Source organism: Cinclus cinclus, chromosome 6 (assembly GCF_963662255.1).
Source record: "Cinclus cinclus chromosome 6, bCinCin1.1, whole genome shotgun sequence".
NCBI lineage: Eukaryota > Metazoa > Chordata > Aves > Passeriformes > Cinclidae > Cinclus > Cinclus cinclus.
In genome coordinates, this window is record NC_085051.1 from 5,922,076 (window position 1) to 5,941,866 (window position 19,791).

At 37.8% G+C, this 19,791-nt stretch overlaps 2 protein-coding genes across 2 annotated transcripts in view; both read right to left on the reverse strand.

Annotated features, from left to right (window-relative positions):
• Positions 1 to 15,687, reverse strand: part of LUZP2 (leucine zipper protein 2) — a 110,260-nt gene extending 94,573 nt beyond the window's left edge. Inside the window, exon 1 of the mRNA XM_062494767.1 lies at positions 15,331 to 15,687. Within this exon, the coding sequence (XP_062350751.1) occupies positions 15,331 to 15,392 (62 nt within the window). The 5' untranslated portion in view covers positions 15,393 to 15,687. The remainder of the gene's footprint in view (positions 1 to 15,330) is intronic.
• Positions 15,640 to 19,287, reverse strand: LOC134044970 (uncharacterized). The gene is made up of 3 exons (XM_062494511.1): positions 18,865 to 19,287; positions 15,961 to 16,329; positions 15,640 to 15,919 (listed from the first exon to the last, which is right to left on the reverse strand). Exons 2-3 carry the CDS (start codon positions 16,311 to 16,313, stop codon positions 15,640 to 15,642), a joined length of 633 nt encoding a protein of 210 aa, XP_062350495.1. The 5' UTR covers positions 16,314 to 16,329; positions 18,865 to 19,287.
• Positions 19,288 to 19,791: the final 504 nt, after the last annotated feature.

Consider the following 19,791-nt stretch of genomic DNA (forward strand, 5'->3'; position numbering starts at 1 on the left):
GATATACTTCAGTATTTGATGAGTGCAGAAAAGCCACACTGTATTAAAAAATGGCTATTCATTTCAATTGGTAAAAAGAATTTTTCTTTCTAAATTGGAAATGCAATTTCTGAAGAGGAGAAAACAAATCTATTTCTTTTTAGTCATTAATACAGGTCATTGCAATAAATTTATGTACATCCTTTAAAGATATCAAGTAAAAACAACAAACTATTCTGCTATGCTGCATATTCAATTGAAAAAAAAAAATTGAAACAACAATCAAATATTATTCTTTGCCATGAATTTTCGACCTGAAGTCTTAGCTCAATTTGACTTCAGTGTTAGAGTCAAACCCCTGCCCAGTTATTAGCTGGGCATCTTTCTGACCAAATAAGTGTTCCTGTAACAAGTTTAGTTTTATACAGCATCATGTAAGTCCACACTGAAATGGAAAGCAGCAAGGAAGTCTGGTTCATATAGTTCTTCAAATAGCAACTATATAGTTCTACTGAACTCACTGTTTGAATGTCATGCTATTCAAGAATATACAAATTCCCTTGATTTTTTTTTTAAGCCAAATTTAACTACAGCCCTGACTTTCACATGGAAAGAAAGAGATGAAAAATAGCTATGCTATTAGAATGTACAAAAGAGGGGAAAAATTACACATATAAAGTCTTTCCCTCATTTTCATTGGAAGGACACCTATGTCATTATTTTAAATTAATAAGAAAAGGAATTATTACTTCATTAGAAAAAACAGCCAATTATATACACTGCACATATTGAAGCCAAAGTTAATTTGCTGACGTCAAAGATAGCTGACCATACACAAAGTCCAAAACCAAAAAGCTCCTAATTAATGCCAAAACCCTGAAAAAACAGGTCTGAGCTACTCTTCCATATGATAGCAGCCTAAAAAGTCACAATTCATGGTGCTGCTTTTTTCCATTTACTTGCTGTGGAAACCATTTAATGTACACTGTTGCATATGCAATTTTAATAGCAGTTTAACTTGGAAATGCATCCTCTCTGATTGCTGGTATTGAAACCAACCAGAAGAGTGGGTGGCTTAAAAATTGTCAGATTCCTGAGTTTAAAAGCCAGATTTTTTTCACAGTGAACTGATTTAAAAGCCTTACCCTGTCCTCATTACTGCATGAATGATGTGCAGGTTAAATGCACAGTGCTAGTTGGACTGCTTCACTATTTTTTCCCCCTGTACTTGACACCTCTGTAGCAGTTTCACAGGTCTAAATCTATACCTTTACTGGATAATTATACAGGCTATATGAAGCTTGACAATTGCATCCATAGACTTTTTCAGTATGTTGTTTTTTTCTTTCAAACATGGATGACTCCTTCTCCAAGGTGAAACCCTCCAGAAGGAACCACGCCAATGACCTCAGATAATGGGTCTTATACAGGGAGTATTTTCAGTGGCACAGATCCTGCCACAATCTAAACATTAACTATCCAGAATCGATTTTCAACAGAAACATCCTCCAGCTATCATGTGCAGCTCTTCCTATTGACATGCAATGCCCAGTTAATTACAGATCCATACAATTTTTTTTTAATTTGCCTGTTGAGTTCTAAGACAAATGGAAATACAGCTTTGCCATGGCTGCATTCTTCATTTTTGCATATTAGAAGGTACTAATTTTGCATATGATTAGTGCTAGTATTTCCCCTATTCATATTATGCAGAGGGCTAGGAATATCCTATGAACAACTCTAAACAGAAAACATTAAGAAAAACAAAAGGATAACAACTTTTAAAAGAAAGGATTAAAATATTAAATTAATAAATAAACTGGAAACTGGAGCTTAAGGTGTACCTGGGACACTAGGTGTCTTGCAGCACCCATTCAGTACCCATTAAAGTACTAAATTAAGGGCAAAATTAAAGTACCCATTAATACAAAGTTTTCACAAATATCATTCAGAAAATAAAAAGAAACTCCACAAACTTGGAAGAATAATGGCTTTTATTTCCCAGAATAAGATGACTCTCAGAGAAATGTAAAAGGAAGAGAAGTTAGAAAGCTCTGTATACCAACAGCTCTTGTAGGTTTTGCAATAGGATGCCATAAAATTGGGACAGTTAATTCTTATATTTCTTACACAAATAAAAAATTACAAAATTGTTGAAGAACAGTATCCTTTAGCTTACCAAATGTTAAAAGTAAAATGGGTAGAGGGCAAAGCCTGAAAGAGTCCCTCCATAACACAAGTGACAAAATCTTGTATCAAGAATGTCCCTTTTCTTCTTATTTCCCCAGAATTAAATAAACAAGATGCATGAACTTTTCTCACAGAATTTCAGTAAATATGCTAGCTGGCTGTAAAAAAAGAAACCTGTTGACCAAAAAAAAAAAAAAAAAAAAAGACACATCTGTATATTATGCATTCCACTGTTACTGTTGTTCCACGGACTTTTAAGTAAGTAGTAAATCAAGTGTGCATTAACAAAATATAAAGGCTATAAAGAAAGAAAGAAGAACCAGAATTCATGCAATGTGTGTGTCAGTAGAATCTAAATACCAAGCAAATTTAAAAAACCAAAAATTAAAAAGCCAACTTTCACACAAGAAGCCTTAATTGTGAAATTTTCTATTTTAAAGAAATTAGAGCTAAATATCAAAGGCTGAATTTATAAAATAAATCTGCAACTCTCTTGCATATAAATAAGAGAAGAATTATCTCTTTCAAAAAATAGGAGTGTTGTCTTGATTCAGGTGTAGCTAAACTTAATGCCAATTTCTTATTCTCTTTTCACATGTGCTAGGAAGATGCTAGGATATGTATTCTACCATCAATGGGCATTCAGTGAACTCAGTGGATGTTACAGTGACTACAAAGGGATCAAATGTGTGATTTATTTAGTAATTACTGCAGGTAATCAAATAACAGATTTAAAGCTACAGGCTGTTATTCTAGTTTTACTGTAGTGTAACCCTGCCAAGCCACTTAATATTCTCAAGGATACACATTATCTAAACAAAGGCAAACTCCACTGACCTTGTGTAGAATCCCAAAAGATGGTATAATGTGTCAGTGTGTCTCAACACATTGTGGGAAAGAAGAGATGCTGCTGGAGAAATGGGCCATGCAGAGGCAGGGCAGCACTCTTCCAGGACAAACATCTTTATTCTAGTTCTTGGAAATAAGAACAATGCTGTGCAGTTCAAGGGTAAGAATGAGACTGAGAAGTGGCCATGGTCTATAAAGGTGGGGGACCAAGACCACCAAGGACCCCTGAAGCCCTCTGACCCATTTTGAGAAAGATCTGAAAGAATGGACTGTGTATGAGAACTAAATTGAATAGAAAGTGAGAAATTCAGGTTTCCCCACCTAGAGTTATCTATAGAAAGGTACCCCCAGCAAGCTCAGGCACATACATGCCATCCTTCCATCCTTCCATCCATCCATCCTTCCTTCCTTCCTTCCTTCCATCCATCCTTCCTTCCTTCCTTCCTTTCTTCCTCCCTCCCTTCCTCCCTCCCTCCCTCTTACCACACTGCCCATGTGCTTATGTAGTAGGACAGGCACTAACATACTGATATCTGTGCCAAGTGTCAAATTTAATAATAAAACTTTCCTGAGGTTTTTTTCTGAGTGGTCTCTGTGACTTTTGTCATCCCCTTTAACCATAAGCACCTATGAATCTTGGGTGCACCGTTTCCCTTGAGGGTGGGATGTCACACCTTGATCCAGAATGCAAATCAGAGTTTTGGTGGTTTGCCATTTTTAAGCTAAAATATCTAAAGTCAGTGGTCCTCCCTTATTTTAAGATGCATTTAAATATCTGTTGCCATTTCCTACAACAGAGGAAGCTTATATTTTTTGTTCTATCACTATTTTGAAATTAGGTATCAAAATAACTCTTACATATACTACAATACAGGCAACCTCAGATGCTTAAAATTATTTCTGTATCCAGAAAGAAATTCTTTACTCAGTATCACAAACATAGTAATTCAAATCAGAAGTGGTCAAAGAACTGGTGTGGTCTAAGGGTCTATAAATGGATTCCCTGAAGGCTTAAAGTTTACTTACTCTGAAATCAATTTCACTGAAATATCCCATGGTCACTGTGGTCTTGTGGCCTAAAATGTTAAAATGCCTAAGCAACTGTTAAGCAAACAAATATTATGGGTAAGACAGAACAAGTTGCTAACACTGTAATAGTAATGCAAGTAGTATCTTCATTTTCAAAGTGTTTGAGAACTGTTGGGGTATTTGGAGGATTTTTTTTGTCATTTCATTTTTAGGATTTTTGGCTGAATTTTTTTTAAGATTAATATTTTAAAGATTGCATCTTGATATTCACTATGAATATATATATATATATATATATGTTTTAATAAATTACTGAAAGAGTAATTCTCTTCTATTATTCCTGTTTCAATAACAGGAAGATAACTGAACCACCCAAACCAACCTCCATTCGTTATACATATCCTAGGCTATAGCAGCAAACACAGATTACACAGGTTTAAACAGAAAGAATATCAGTTTAGTTTATCCAGAAATATACAAAAACATAAGTTATTTTTTTTGCTATTCTTTTTTTATTTTCTATGGTCCAAATGAACCTGTTATGAAAATTCAGGTTTTGTGGATATTTTAAGAAACGGGCATTTACACAAGCCTATTAGGAATGATCCCCAGACTAGATCCAAGATGAAAACCCAAAGCAAATGAAGAAGAAGCAAGACTTACCATACCCATAAACAACCACAGCTGCCTTTTAATGAAGGCAGGATTTCATCAGTTTTTCCACCTAAATCGAGTTTCATATATTAATCCCAATGCAGGCTTTTGGAGTAGAAAATAAAGGAAAGCAAATAGGAAGAGTAATCATCCCACTTTTTCTCCTCCACACAAATAAGAATTTGAAGCCCAGCATAAGTGGCTTCATTTGCTACAAATCATCTTGACAGAAATCTACGCTGCAAGTCAATGAAATGATGGTAAAAGAATGAGCACACCATAAGGACAGGAACTAATGGCCATCATCAACATAAATATAAAATTCGGTTGAAATACAAGGAATTTAGAGAAAGTGAACATCCTTTTATACACTGAAATGCAAGACTGTCCAACTGAAAGACTGCAAAAGTGGAAGTTGGCAGAATAATTTCAGGTTAATATATTTGCCAGAAATAGTGCTTGTCTCTCTCTCAATATAATTTCTTGCATTTGAAGGAAGTAGCGGGATATAAAAAAATAAAACCCAATGTTGTCTGTAGAAATTATTTGATATTTTTATCTGCAAAAATATAGTCAAATTTGATGCCTTAGCTGTTGGGAAAAAAAAAAAAACAGCTGATTTGAAGTATTTAATTCTGTAGAAGAAGATGTATATATAAAAAACATACCAATGAAATTGATTACAATTTTGCAATTCATAATTCCTTTTTATCAGCATCCACAATGACATTTTGGTATCTACTCCAGATGAGGAGACTTTCTTACTGCTACTCCTTTTCATTAAATTAACAAGAATCAGGTAGGAGCTCTCTCCAGCCTCACTAGTGTGTCATTAATAATGAGCAATCAGATTTCAACACATACAAATACTCTGTCTATAAAACAGTGTTATCTGTAGAACCTCAAAAGATCTATCCTTATGTTAACACTAGGTATATATAATTTATTAAGTTTAAAATGTATGGAGCATGGATATCTGCAGCACAAGAAGAGCTTGTTCTATTGCCTAAAAATTGAATTGAAAGTGATAAATTTTTCTACTACTTTCTTATTAGGAGACTTTCAAGGCTTATTTCTAAAACTATTTTTAAGCTTTTATTTTAAAGAATTAAAGCTACATCAATACTATAATTTCTAAGTCCTGAACAGTAACAGGAAGAGCCTAACAAGTCTCCTCTCCAGTACTGTCACTCTACACAAACAGCATTTTTTAAAAATCTTTGTTAAAATCTCTTTAGAAAGAGCAGCACCCAGACACAGTTCATGTCTGGTAAGATACAGGTAAATAGTGTGTCTCTAAAATAGCATCAATATTTCAACTTATTCATTCACTGCATCATGTCTCTTTTCATCTACCTCCTTCTAACAGGCACCAAAATTAGACTGCTTTCCCATCACCCTTCTTTGATATATTCATCCTATCAAGTCCCAGAATGGCTCTGGTAGTTTCAGAAATCTGACTTTCTAAAGTGATTTTTCTCAATGGTTTCCTTGAAAATCATGTGGTTGAGGGGATTGCTCAGCTATTTATGTTTGTTTCAAGCCTACTCTGCAGCTGAACTTCTGAAAACACATCTATTTATTTCTCCAGATGGGTCCTTGCAAATATTCACATGATCAAGGACTCTGTTATAGGTACTGAATATTCTTCTACAGGAATGGCTCGAGTTACCTTAAGGATCCTTTAATTCCCTAGAATACGGAAAGACTTCAGGCAGATGAAATTATTCCATGCTGCTTCCAAGGTATCATCAGGTTTAATCTAGTGATAGAAACTTCCATGTTCCTGTGATTACTGAACAGTGCTGGGCACAGTTTTCCATTACATTTAAAACATGTGACACTACCAGCAAGATTAAGCAGCAAAGAAATGTATGACGTGAGCGAACACAAAAATATTTAAACCTGACTGCAGTATCACTTTCTGTAAATCACCTATTTGATGGAAATGGCTTAAACATTTACAATTGTGTTTTGTAAGCCAGTGATGCAGTAGTCACCTCATACAAAGGAAATATATTCGTTAAACCCTTAGTGCTGTGTTTCTTCCTGGCTATTTTCAGAAACTATTTAAATTTTGTCAGTTTACTTACATATAAAACTGACAGTACTACACACTCTGACATTAAAACAAATGAAAATGTACAGGTTTTTCTAAGTCAAATGGACTGACTATTATTTCTTTAAAATTGATCTCACGATTTAATTTTTACAGCATTTTAATTCTTTCTGTGCCCAGGAACAGATAACAATGTGCCCTTGTGGCAAATGAGCTCCAGCTGAGTCAAAATAAGGGAAAGAACTAGGATCTTTGAAACAGGAACAGAGTTAAAGAAATACATTAAATTAAATTAAATGTCTGTTTTCATGAACTTTCCTGAGCCAAATACAGCACATCTGTGTACTGAGGAGCAGAAAGTGGTTTTACAAATAAACAAAAAAGCAGATGAGGTTCTATTCTATTCTCTATGCACTTGAGGACAGTGGCTTTTATTTCATATACGAATGCATATGTATTCATATATTCATATATATTCACATACGAATGCAGTGATCTCACAGAAAGAAGTATTTGAGACTGATTTTTCACCAAATTAAATTGCATAGTCTGCACTGACTGCAACATTAAATATGCTTAAGGACAGAGAAGGAAAGCAGCAAGGCTGTAATGGGTTCTGACCCCTCCTCACTTCACTGTCATTGAGGCACCATGGTTACAGATTAATTACCCAAGCCTCACCCTTCGCATTAAATAAATAATCTTATTCCTCGACTGAGGGTAAAATGAAGACAATTGCATGACTAAACTTTCTGAAAGAGGTCAGGATGGATTCCTAACAATCTCGACTATTTGGTACCCCCCATACCATTCAGCACCTAAAGAACAGTCTACATTTTAAAAAATATAGCTTGTTTACATTCAGAGTTTCAAAAGGTTAGTGCAGTCAACCAGATGTCCACTTCTGAAATTCAAAAGTCATCAGATTACACGTTTTCAGATCACCTGAAAGAAAATCCATTGCAGATTATAGGTAGGTATTATTAAGCCTTTCAAAAATATCTGGTCCCTTGACAAATGTTGGCTCCCTTCACAGAATGGGGAAGAAAACAATTCAAAACCAACAAGAAATCAATAGTGCCTATTTTCAGAGGAGGAAATACCAGGACCTTCTGTACTCTCCATTGAATAGAGGGGTAGAAGTGCAGCAGGACTGATGGACTATGCCAGCCATTGATAAGTAATAAGAATACAGTGGCTTTTTTGGACATTTTGCCACTAAAAATAACAATCAGTTATCAACTGGTTAGTTTCAGCATAGCATCTCAATGGTTCAGCTATTAAACACCTAAATGTAGTTTGGTGATTTGCACCCTTGCTGAGTTTCACCCCATCCTGAAAAATACTTCTTAACAAAAAACCCTAAGTGAAACAGTATAAAAATTGATTTTAATTCCCCATTTTCAAGAGAGACAGTCTCTCTTTGCACATCAAGCACAAACTTCCTTGCCCTGCCTCAGGAGGAAGAAACTTCCTTAACAATCTAATGCTACCCAGAGCACAGCTGCTGCTTTTCACTCGTCAGCTCAATTTTCTACATATTTTTTTTTCTTTTCTCTTCCACGTTTCAGCAAAATCTCAGGGTTTTCCCCCATGTTTATTGTCCCAGACTAGCCTGAAACAAACACATGGCTGCAAAATCATTCAAACATGATGAGGATGACTATTATATATGGTGGGCATAGTGTAATTGCTGGGCTTATTGCTGCTCTTGGTTCAGCAATTCTGAGGTGCAAAGGCACAGCTCCTGCTTCTTTAGTCACTCATATCGACAAAAACACAAAATCACCTCAAGAACTGTATCAACTATAGAGTATTCAACAAGATAAAGCATGAGTAAACTATTTTGTTTGCCAGGTACACCAGGTAATTTGTCTCTCCTCCCACTACCAAAACAAGTTAGATGAACACCCATAAAAACTACTGATGATTTGGTTGTGTATGATTTCACTATGGTGAAATCAGAGTCACTGGGCCCCACCATTAATCCCTGTTTCCCTGTTGTTGCACAGAAGGTGTTTTGATGCTGTCAAAGCAAGAGCATATATTTGGGTTGTGGCTAGAAGTGTGGCCTGGTAGACTTTTATATGGAGACACTAAAAAGCTATTCTGCTGCAGTTCCATCTCCAATCAAAAGGGAAAGGTTTTCGTTCTGCAATTACATGTGACTCAGCAAATACATGCTCCGTTTTCTAAGTGCTTCCATTTGTCCAAAGTAGGTTTACTTTGTTTTTCAACCAGCTTCCACTTTCATAGCTGGCAAATGCAAAGAAAGCCTACCTATTTCCTGCAAGGAAATGACCATAAATTGACCAAATATGACCATTCATAAATAACAACAAGAATATGTAAATGGCTGGAAAAATCAACACTTTGGGTAACATACACTAGCTGGCAGCAATTTAGACTTTTCTTCCTAAGACAGCACATGAAGAAAAACACACCAGAGCTTTTTTACCCTTCTCTACATTTTTCCATAGAAACTATTAATATCAGCAAGTAAGATATCAAGAAATTCTGTGCAAACCTATTTCTCCAGCTTGTAAGATTCATGTACTGATTTCTCTAATGATTGACTAAAGTACTGTTTGTATCTACAAATACAGCAGAAATTTAAGAGGGGACACTACAAAAAAATACTGCTAAGATAAAAACCAGTAAAAGTAAACATTAAAAAACCCAGAATTAGGTAAAAGGTAAGATGAGTAAGTAAGGAAAGAGAGTAAATAAAACTACAGTAGCACTTTAAAACTGCTATTTGATGAAATGTCATGTTTAGTCTTCAGTATTTCTAAAAGGTACTTGCCCTGCAATGTGTATGAAATAGCAAATGTAACAATACACATCTTAACCTTTGCACAACATTAGGACTTAAGGATGGTATGAAAAAATCTTTTTTGCTCTCTGACAAACATATTACTTGACTTCCAAATAGAGAATATTTACAATCTGACCCTTGGAAGACAGACAGCACACCCATTGTGCAAAACTAGACAAGGCAACAAATGGGAAGAAACACTGCTTTGACAGGTGGCATAAATGAGATTTCTTTGCCTGCAGAGTGGAACATCATAAGGAATAAAATATAGAAAATAATATTGAGCTCACTGAAAAAGGGATTACAATTTAGGTTAAGATATCATTATCTCGTGTCCTTGTAAATTAATTAAATGAGACACAGGGAAGTGTCAGCATTCTAATTTTTCTCAACACAAAGAATACAATAAAAATGTCAAAAGTAACTCCATGGCAAGCCTCCTGGGCAGAAGTGTATTATACATAGCATAAAAGGCAGAATTCCAACATCAAAAAAGAAATTTTTTTAGAAAGTTTTTATGGCCAAACTGAGGCTTTCCTTCTGGATTTTTAATTCAGGTTCACAATCTTAGATATATGGAGCACCATTGATACTGCCAATGCATTTTTCTCCATTTCTTTCACATCAAGGTGCAAGTGGCCTCTAGTTTGCACTTTCTTATAAGTCTTTGAAATAAAGCCATCAAGCCAAACACATCCCATTAAATTATGGAGTTGCACCATTGGTTTAAGCACCCATTATGCTTAACCACAGTCCACAACAAAAGCACATAGTTCACAGGTATAGTACGAGTCACATCCTAAATATTATGTCTGTACCTCAAATATAAATCCTTACAAGCCATTAAACAAACAAGTATCATCAGCCACACTGATAGAAATCAAAAAGCTTTTAAGGCCCAGAAAATTCAGACAACAAAACTGTGAACTCTACGCAGGAGAAAAAGGATATTTATTACCCCTTCATTTCTGAAAGCATTCAGAAAACGTATTAAGAACCTACAGCAAAAAATGGATCATATATTCTCCAAAAGAAGTAGCCTACTACCACTCTGCAGAATTAATCTTCAATTGTGGGGAAGAGAAGGGACCCTGCTGGATTTTAGTCTGAGATCTCACAACTGAGAAGCAGTTCTGGCTAATTGCCAGACAGAATGTTACAATGGCATGGCTACAGCCAAGAAAGAGCATTAACATTCAATGAGCCTCACACTTCACTTCAAAGTCTATAAAGGAGGGCTACGTCTACTTTTATATCAGTCTAAATGAAAAACAGTTGCTATCAACATCTTATCATAGTCCAGTGTTCTTAATACCAAACAGATCTTAAAAACTAGAAACAAGGATTTGCAACTTTCTCCCACTCCATGACAGTACAGTAACATCAGACATTTTCCTCTTTATCTTTTCCTCAAGGCACAGGCTGAGTCATTTACACACCTTTATCTGTAAGGTGGGAAGAATTATTTTCATACCCCTGAAAAAATAACTACCAAACCCAACAAATGTAAAGAAAATAGTTGACTTTAAAAATCCATCCAAGGAAAGCTCAGGCAATGCTTAATTAGGAAATTAATCTTTTTGTTATCACTTCCAACAATAGACATATACCAGATCAACACCTGCACATTCATTAACAAACTTGAAATGAGCACACCACTTTTATCCTGTAGAAATAACAGAAGATGCACTATTCTGAAGCCATTGTATTAGAGATTGCTTTGTAACACCAGTGTAGTAAGACTGACAATAAACTGTACTTCTAGGAAAAAAAGACCACCAGCTACTTCTCTAAAGTTAAAATATTCTGCCTTTTACAACCCTGTTATTTCTACATGCATTTAATAAGCTGCTGTAGTAGAAACATTACCATTGCTATTGAAGTGCATCTTTTTGTGTTTATGGACCTGTTCTCTGCTATTAAACATTCTACTGCAATCAAATTATTCAGTGTCTTGTATCTTTGTCATATTTCACACGTGACAGAAAGGAATGCACTGTCACAAAATTAAAACAAAAAAAAAAAACAAGGAAATAGGAAAGAAAAGCTCTGCTTCACATCAGGCTTCTTCTAAGGAGTTGCACTTCTGTTGTTTAGACCAAAAATTTTGGAATACAGCATTTCAATACTAATGTTCAGATAATACTCAGAAAACTGTCCTTTTAGCTAAAAGTAGGGAGGTCTCACTAGAAAAGATCATTTGGACCATAAATCGTAGTCAGTGACCCTCAGTCATCTGTCTTCATGTAAGATTCCCTTTTACAAGCAGCATTCCAGTCACACAGTTCAGGTGTCAGGGGCCACAAAAGCAAGGAAGTGGCCCCAGAGTAAGACCCTGAGCTTATTGTACACTGTGTCTGCTCTCTGAACTCTCAGGGCAGTGAGACTCATTTATGATGTCCCATGAAAAGCCTCTGTTGTCTTCAGCGTGATTTGAAAAATATCAACATATAAAATCTATCACATTAAATCTGCCAAAACCGAAATGCCAATGGAAATATAAAAGTGGAAAGGAAAACAAAAATTTTGTAATTTTTACCAAGCTAAATTCATCTTCAAGAATGTTCCACTTTACATTTTGAGAGACTGATTTTAGAGCAGTAATTTTTACTTATGCCATCACAACATACATGTTGAACTGGGTAGACAAATTCAATTCAATCTTATGACCTCTTTGGCACTACAACTGACCAAAAATATAATTAAGACGTATTATCCTTGTGTCTCAAAGCCATACCAAAATCCAGTTCAGATAATGCAGAAAAGATAATTCATTTCAAAACCATGAATTTTCTGTAATTGTGGGGGCATTTGATTAATGAGTATGGTTTTAGACCAAGTTCAGAAGTTACACACAATTATGAAATAATGGTGATAGCTGTGTACTTTCCTCTTAACAATATTATCAAATAAGAAAAGATCACATGTTGCCTTAACGTAGCTTAACTCATCAATTCATATTTGTTTGCAATTAGGCTTGAAGACATTCTGAGATCTTCCAAAATCCTCATTATGACATGATGCAAAAAGATGGCATCACTGCTTGACAAGGAACAAAAATCCACCCACCAAATCCATCCAAATCTGCCAACAAGTGCTGCGTTCACTCATTTCAGTACCAATGTATGAAAGAGAGCACGAACTTCTACAAAGATAAATCCTCATTACGGAAAACTCTGTCCTACAAAGTGAATATCTTGCCTTAGCTAAGCAATTTCACATGGTAAGATACCGTACCCTACTTTTTTGCAAGAAAAACTAGTCCTGCAAACCTACCTTGTTGGGCACAACCAATGAATCAGCCATAGGTTGACAACAAGTATTAACTGCCAGAGCCAGAACTGCCTCCTGCTGAAGGAGATTAAAGCACAGCCTCTTCCCAGTAAACAGCATGTTGACAGCATTGCATTTTTAAAGCTTCCTGTATGTGCTATTGAAAAATTACTTGATCTTCTACACAGCCAGTTAAAAACCAAGTGAGTGCTGAAGACAATAGACCAGGACTTTTATAAATCTCCAACTCTCCAACAGTTTCTGTCTCCTTTTGTAAGGGGGTGTCCAATCTGGCACCAAAACTCACTTTGCAGCACATACTGTACTTGGGTGGAATTTTAACTGCAATTTTTCTCCCATTGATAATTTTCATTTCTCAATTGCCTAAGAATATAAACCATCACAGGCCACAACATTGTGCTCTTATGAAAATATACACACTCCTCAGAATTATAATTTTCATAATTAGCATCCACATGCCAATTTCAACTTCTTTATATTCTTTCCAACCATTTTTTGAAAGTTGAGGGGGGATTTGAATTTATTAGGTTTTTTTTTTTTTTTACAATTATCCAGCATTAGCTATGCTTCATTTCTCATACTGGTAACATTCACTGGAGAAGCTAAGGACTCACTTTTAGGGTTCTACACTAGATACATTGACTCTGATGAATGTTGGAGGAGTTTTTAAGCCTTCTGTATCTCTTTTCAGTACCGGTTAATCTGCACAAGCCCCTGCAAGATGAAAACCTGCATCTGCAAAAGCTGGTTTGGTGCTTCCTCTCCATTTTAACTCTTCTTCCAAGGATGCATCACTCTTTCATGAGCATAAAAATTATTAATGCAAATTAATTCACATGACTGCTAGTGAAAATTTCCTTAGACCTTTTATTAAATCAGAAGAATTGAACCACAATATATTCCTTGGAGTGCTAGATTCCAAAATACATCAGCATGGCTCATATGCACCAGCACTGTGGAACCCCTAACCAAAAATGTTACCAAAAAAGTATCCTCCTTGTGCCAATAAAAAACCCATTCTAAAGTAGGGAAGTTACTGGATAATTGAAACAATTTCCTGATTTCTCCCTGCATTCAGACATTTTCCCCTTCAGAGATTTTCAGTTATTATTTGCCTGTGTGTGTAGCTCCTGCTGTCCCTTACTTTGACTATGCAGCAGGCACAAACCTTTTTCTTTTCCTTTTGCATCTCAGTGAACAATTAAGCCCTAAAACATGCAGTGCTTCTGCAAAAGGCTGCTTTGATGCCCATTATACAGGACAAGACACAGCATAAAGGAAAAGGTCACATTTCCCTGAAAAATGTACATGCATATATCCTCCAAGAACATGCTTTACAGACCCATTGCTATTTATTACGCACTTATTTCTTTGTTATTATTCTAACACAGCAGAGAAATACCACAGTAAAAATTTGGACTTGATTTACTGATGAGGAACTGGAAGCTGAGCAGTCTAAACAGAGAGCAGTACCATAATAGATCTGCTCTGTACCCAACATAAATTTCTCATCTGTGTACATCAAGACAATGGGATAAGGTGTCTCTGCTTTATCTTTTCTTAGCTGAACATATTATACTGACAGCCTGGACAGCATACTATCTCTGAGCAAGTGAGCAGAACACATTATCTTATCACAACACTGCATGGTCAGATCAGATTTATTTCTAAACTGCAACAGATTTTGTTCATGTTTTCCTCACACTCATACTTTCACAAAAAGAAATTATTCTAGACTGCAGAATTTTTTTAAACATTTATTGGCATTGAGAGAACAGTGCAATAACTTACAGTAAAAAAACCACAAAACGTTAAGCCCCGGGTCTATATTCAGATACAGGATCCTAAGTGAGATGAGATTGTTCAAGTCTTTCTAAATTTTTTGTACTCTGTAAGGGAAAACGTTAGGTATTCTCAGCTTCAGCTGTTCTCCCTTCTTTACAATGAAATAGTCTATCTGGTTTAACTGCTCTATATATAAAGCTTACATTTGTCACTGCCTTGTTATATCCCACAAGCTGTGAGTCAAGTTATACAGAAGCATCATTCCCAGCATAAAAATAAAAACCAAAAAAACAAAACCAAAAAACCCCAGACAAACAAAAAAAAACCCCAACACAAAACGAAAAGCCACAAAACAAAATAACCCCAAAACCTACCCCAAATAAATCCCCCACAAAAACAAAACGAGAATAGCAAACCAAAACAAAAACCACAAACAAACAAAAAAACAAACACCCACAACCAACAACAAAACCAAACCAAACACCAACAGAACATTTAATCTTGAGACCATCAGGAGCAGAAGAGGGACAGATAAGAATCGGAGACGATCTTTGCTCTAAACTTAATACCCCAGCAAAACCTGAAATGTGTATTATTTATCTTCAAAGCACCGAATGCGAAAAGAAGGAAACAAAGCAGGAGCACTCTAAGGGAAAGAGCTGTGGGTACTCACCTAGTGCCAAAGACCAGAGCAGGAAACAGAGGCAGCACGTAATAAGCAGCGATGAATTTCATCCCGGCCCTCCTGGGTTTGCAGGCTCCTCGCCCCGGCTCCGTGCTCGTCCGCTCCAGCCTCGCCCGGCCGAGGGAGCGCCCGCCCGCTGCCGAAAGGTTCTGCCTCCGCCAGCGCACACAGACACACCGACTGCCGTGAGGAAGGGAAGGCCGAGCGGGGTCTGAGCTCCGGCAGGGACCGGGTACCGGCAGGGACCGGGTACCGGCAGGGATCGGAGCTCCGGCAGGGACCGGGTACCGGCAGGGATCAGGTACCGGCAGGGACCGGGTACCGGCAGGGACCGGGTACCGGCAGGGATCGGAGCTCCGGCAGGGACCGGGTACCGGCAGGGATCGGGTACCGGCAGGGATCGGGTACCGGCAGGGACCGGGTACCGGCAGGGACCGGGTATCGGCAGGGATCGGGTACCCGCAGGGATCGGGTACCCGCAGGGATCGGGTACCCGCAGGGATCGGGTACCCGCAGGGATCGGAGCTCCGGCAGGGATCGGGTACCCGCAGGGATCGGGTACCCGCAGGGATCGGAGCTCCGGCAGGGATCGGGTACCGGCAGGGATCGGGTACCCGCAGGGATCGGAGCTCCGGCAGGGATCGGGTACCGGCAGGGATCGGGTACCGGCAGGGATCGGGTACCCGCAGGGATCGGGTACCCGCAGGGATCGGGTACCGGCAGGGACCGGGTACCCGCAGGGATCGGAGCTCCGGCAGGGATCGGGTACCCGCAGGGATCGGAGCTCCGGCAGACAGAGGGACAGAGGGACAGAGGGACAGAGGGAGCCGCCGCCACCAGCGCGGAGCCGCCCGGGGTTGGTGCAGCCCTGCCCGCGGGCTGCGCTGGACCAGCCCCTTGGCGACGGCCGAGGAGGGATTACGGCGTGATGATGATGCTCGAAGCTCCATTCCAAGGGGACAGCGGGGCATGGCGGAGAAATCCTTCCTGGAACGAGGAAAAGAAAAAAAAAAAAAAAAGAAAAAAAAAAAAAGTTGAGAAAGCTGCAGGGAAAAGAGCGGCGGTATTTTGCAGTTAGCGTCTTCATGTGATGTGACTAGAAGGCGATACAGAGGCAGGAGCTGCTCCAGAGCAGCCTGTCACTGCATGTAGCCAGGTGTCGTTTCTGCAAAGCAGGAGCACACAAGCTGTATTTCAATCAGGTGTTCGCTCAACCCATATCAAGTTGAGGGTAGGAGCAGAAATAGATTCCAGAACAGGATTTAGAACTATGACTTCTCTAAAAGCCCTTCATCATCTGAAACAATGGACAAGAGCTTCAAATAAATAAATAACCTTTCCCTGTTTTCTGTGTTCTTACTCTCCCGATCTTAATGACAATTTACATAAATCAACATTGGTTAAAGGTGTTTTCAGTGTGTAGATAATTGCCTACCTAAACACAAGTTCATCTGATGACAAATCATAACATTTAAACTGAAATAATCTGTCTCTGCATTACCACAGAACCCCAATCAAACAAACTTGTCTGCAAGTGAATGAAGTGTGGTCATTACAAGAAAGATATTTTGTTACCTATGGACTTCTCTGCTCTTACAAATAGCGTCCAGAAACTACATTATACATCACAAGCATAAAATAAAAATTTCCTTCATTTAAACTGGTTTGTCATTGCATTCAGCTGTTTATTGCAGAGTAATTTTGTTTTCCATCACAGAATACAGAAATTTGCTGTTTGAAAGGAATGGAAGACTTTTTAAAATTAGCATTGTCCCTTAATAATATACGCACATGGCAAATACAAATAAAATTAATAAATTACATCCTTCAGCAGCAAACTGTGAATGATGGGAGGTAAAATTAAAACAAAAAAATAAAAGGTGATATACACAGACAAAAAGAAACAAAATAATTCAATTCTGACTTTCTGTGTCCCAACTCAAGCATCATTTTAAGCACCTGGCAGCACACTGTATTCAATCACATTAATTTAAATCTGTATTTATTGTTATTTTGATGCTACATACCATCTTGAATGAATAGTCATGTTACCATGGATACTTATAATAGCATAGTAAAAAGGTCATAAAAAGAACTGCTAGCTTGTAATTTTCTCTTCTAGAAAAAGCCAAGCTTTCCAGTCTACCGGGCACTTTGTAGTCATGTATCAGCAGCTAATACTTCTTTCATCTTCCTTTTATGTGCATTCATCCAGGGTGGAACAGAGGGAAAGGTACCGGTGCATCAAAGCAGTAAAAAATGCTGAGTGATCTTAAGTAACCTTGTGAAATTTTGCAACTCGAGGGACAATTTTTTGACTCTATTTCTGCTCTGCCTCTTTTTTTGGGGAAGTAGGGGTGCAATAGAGAGGCCTACTGCTGCTTCTTGGTTTCACTTCAAGGGGTTTTGCCAGGCTTGCATGGGAAAATATCTCCACAAGTGGTTGAGTGACTTCAGTACAGGCAATCTGCAGCTACAGCGCTACATCAGCCACACATAACATTGTCATTCCTTGCATAGTTTGTCTGTTCTGTTCAGAATTGATTGAACAATCAGGAAGCTTTCATGCTGACCAGCACTATTGCATGAGTACTGCTCTGATGTGAATATCCTGCAAAGACTGTTACAGCTTAGGTTGAGCCTCCAAACACCTCAAGAACTCAAATGTACAGGATGTGTAACAAGCTTTCCCAACTCAGGTCAGCCCATGGGAACCTTCAACCCACCTGAGCACAGCATATACACAGCCAGGCTAGGCAGAGACTGCAGTAACTGCACCTCTAAATACTGAGCTAGACACAGGTAAAATTGCATCACTGTGAAGGCAACCCTTAGCAGTAAATGCATGTAGGACAAAAAGGAAAACCTGCCTTTTTAGAAGCAAATTTCTATAATTAAGGGCTGGGCACTTAATCTTCAGTGCTGTTCTTGTCAGACCTGATTGTACTCCAGCTGTTTGCCTAAAGACACAAAAAAGCATCCTTTTCCTCCCTCCTACTGAGATAAATGATCTTGATCTCGACAAGTTGGAGGTGGTTTTGTGTTTTGGTTTCTTGGTCAGTTGCTCATTTTAGAGGAGTAATGTGCATCTTAACAGTAATATATCAATACCAAAAAATAAAAAAAGCTCTTGTAGATTTTTCTTAGACATAGACTGTAGTTGAATTACTGTGCTGTGTACACTTAGAGATCAAATATTAATGTATAACAACTTCAAAGATGCTATAGAAATATTCTATATAAACACATAAGACATGCAGAACTCCTTAGAAATATCGTATGTTTACTCTTGTGTTTAAAGGCTTTCCAATTTTTTTGTTCAAATCAATCGATAATATTACTAAATAAAAAATTACTCCTAGCTTAGCAAGTGAGAGATTATTTTATATGCCATTTAAAAAAAACATATGTAGGAAATATGGAAGTATTATTGCAAAATTCCAAAGTGCTTCAAACACTCATCACATAGGTTCTTGCAAGTTTGGCTAAATACACCAATAGTGTAGGAATAATATTGCCTACCTTGGAAAGGAAAATGAACCGTCTCCCTTTGGAAAATACAACACAAACTTATGCTTGCCAGAGCAGAAATGTCACTGGAACTGCAGGGGGGGAAAAAACAAACAAAAAAACCCTAAACAAACAAAAAATAAACACAAAACCAACAAACTCTCCAACAACATTTTTTTACTGTTAGACAATTATGACATTATTCTGGCTGGGATGTTGTTTTTGTGCAGAAAATCATGCTATGAAAAGCCAGAGACAGAGGAGACCTGCAACTTTATTTGAATTAAGGGAGAGAGCCCACTTGGGCACATACCTGTGAGGTTTTCTCTCTCAAGGTTTTGGAGGATGCAGTCTTCTTTTTAAACTCCCAGCCTTATGTTGCCCTCTTCCTTTCCCACTGGCTGAGGTACTTGGAAGGTACAGCCTTCCTGAACCACCTTAAACATATCATTTCCCCAAAATTCAGAAAGCCAGGCTTGTGCAGGCTCATTTGTTTGTTACAGGAGTCAAACTGTCTGAGTTCTGTAACAAATCTGCTGCTTGAAGCTGGTAGAGACATTAAGACCCACTTCAAAGACGTTAACGCCCGTACCCTCGCCCATGCAATTCTTTGTAAAGATACTAGCACAAATCTTTCCTATCAAAATGATGCAACTCTAAAATTATTAAATTTGCTTTAGTCGGGGGTTGTGTTCCTCTTCACCCAGGGGGAAGGGAGTGGAAGTTTCTTTTCAAGAGACTGTTCCCTGGGCAAGGCCTGATAACTGCAACATCTCAATGGACTGGGAGCTGTCAGAGGATGCACAAAAAATAAGCGACCATTACCAAACACCTCCCTGGTGTATCGGAGACACCTGGTCTGGGAAAAGATCAATGAGAGAATAATGAGAATCCACCTAATCAGCATCACAGGCAAAAGAATCAATGACCAATAGGAAA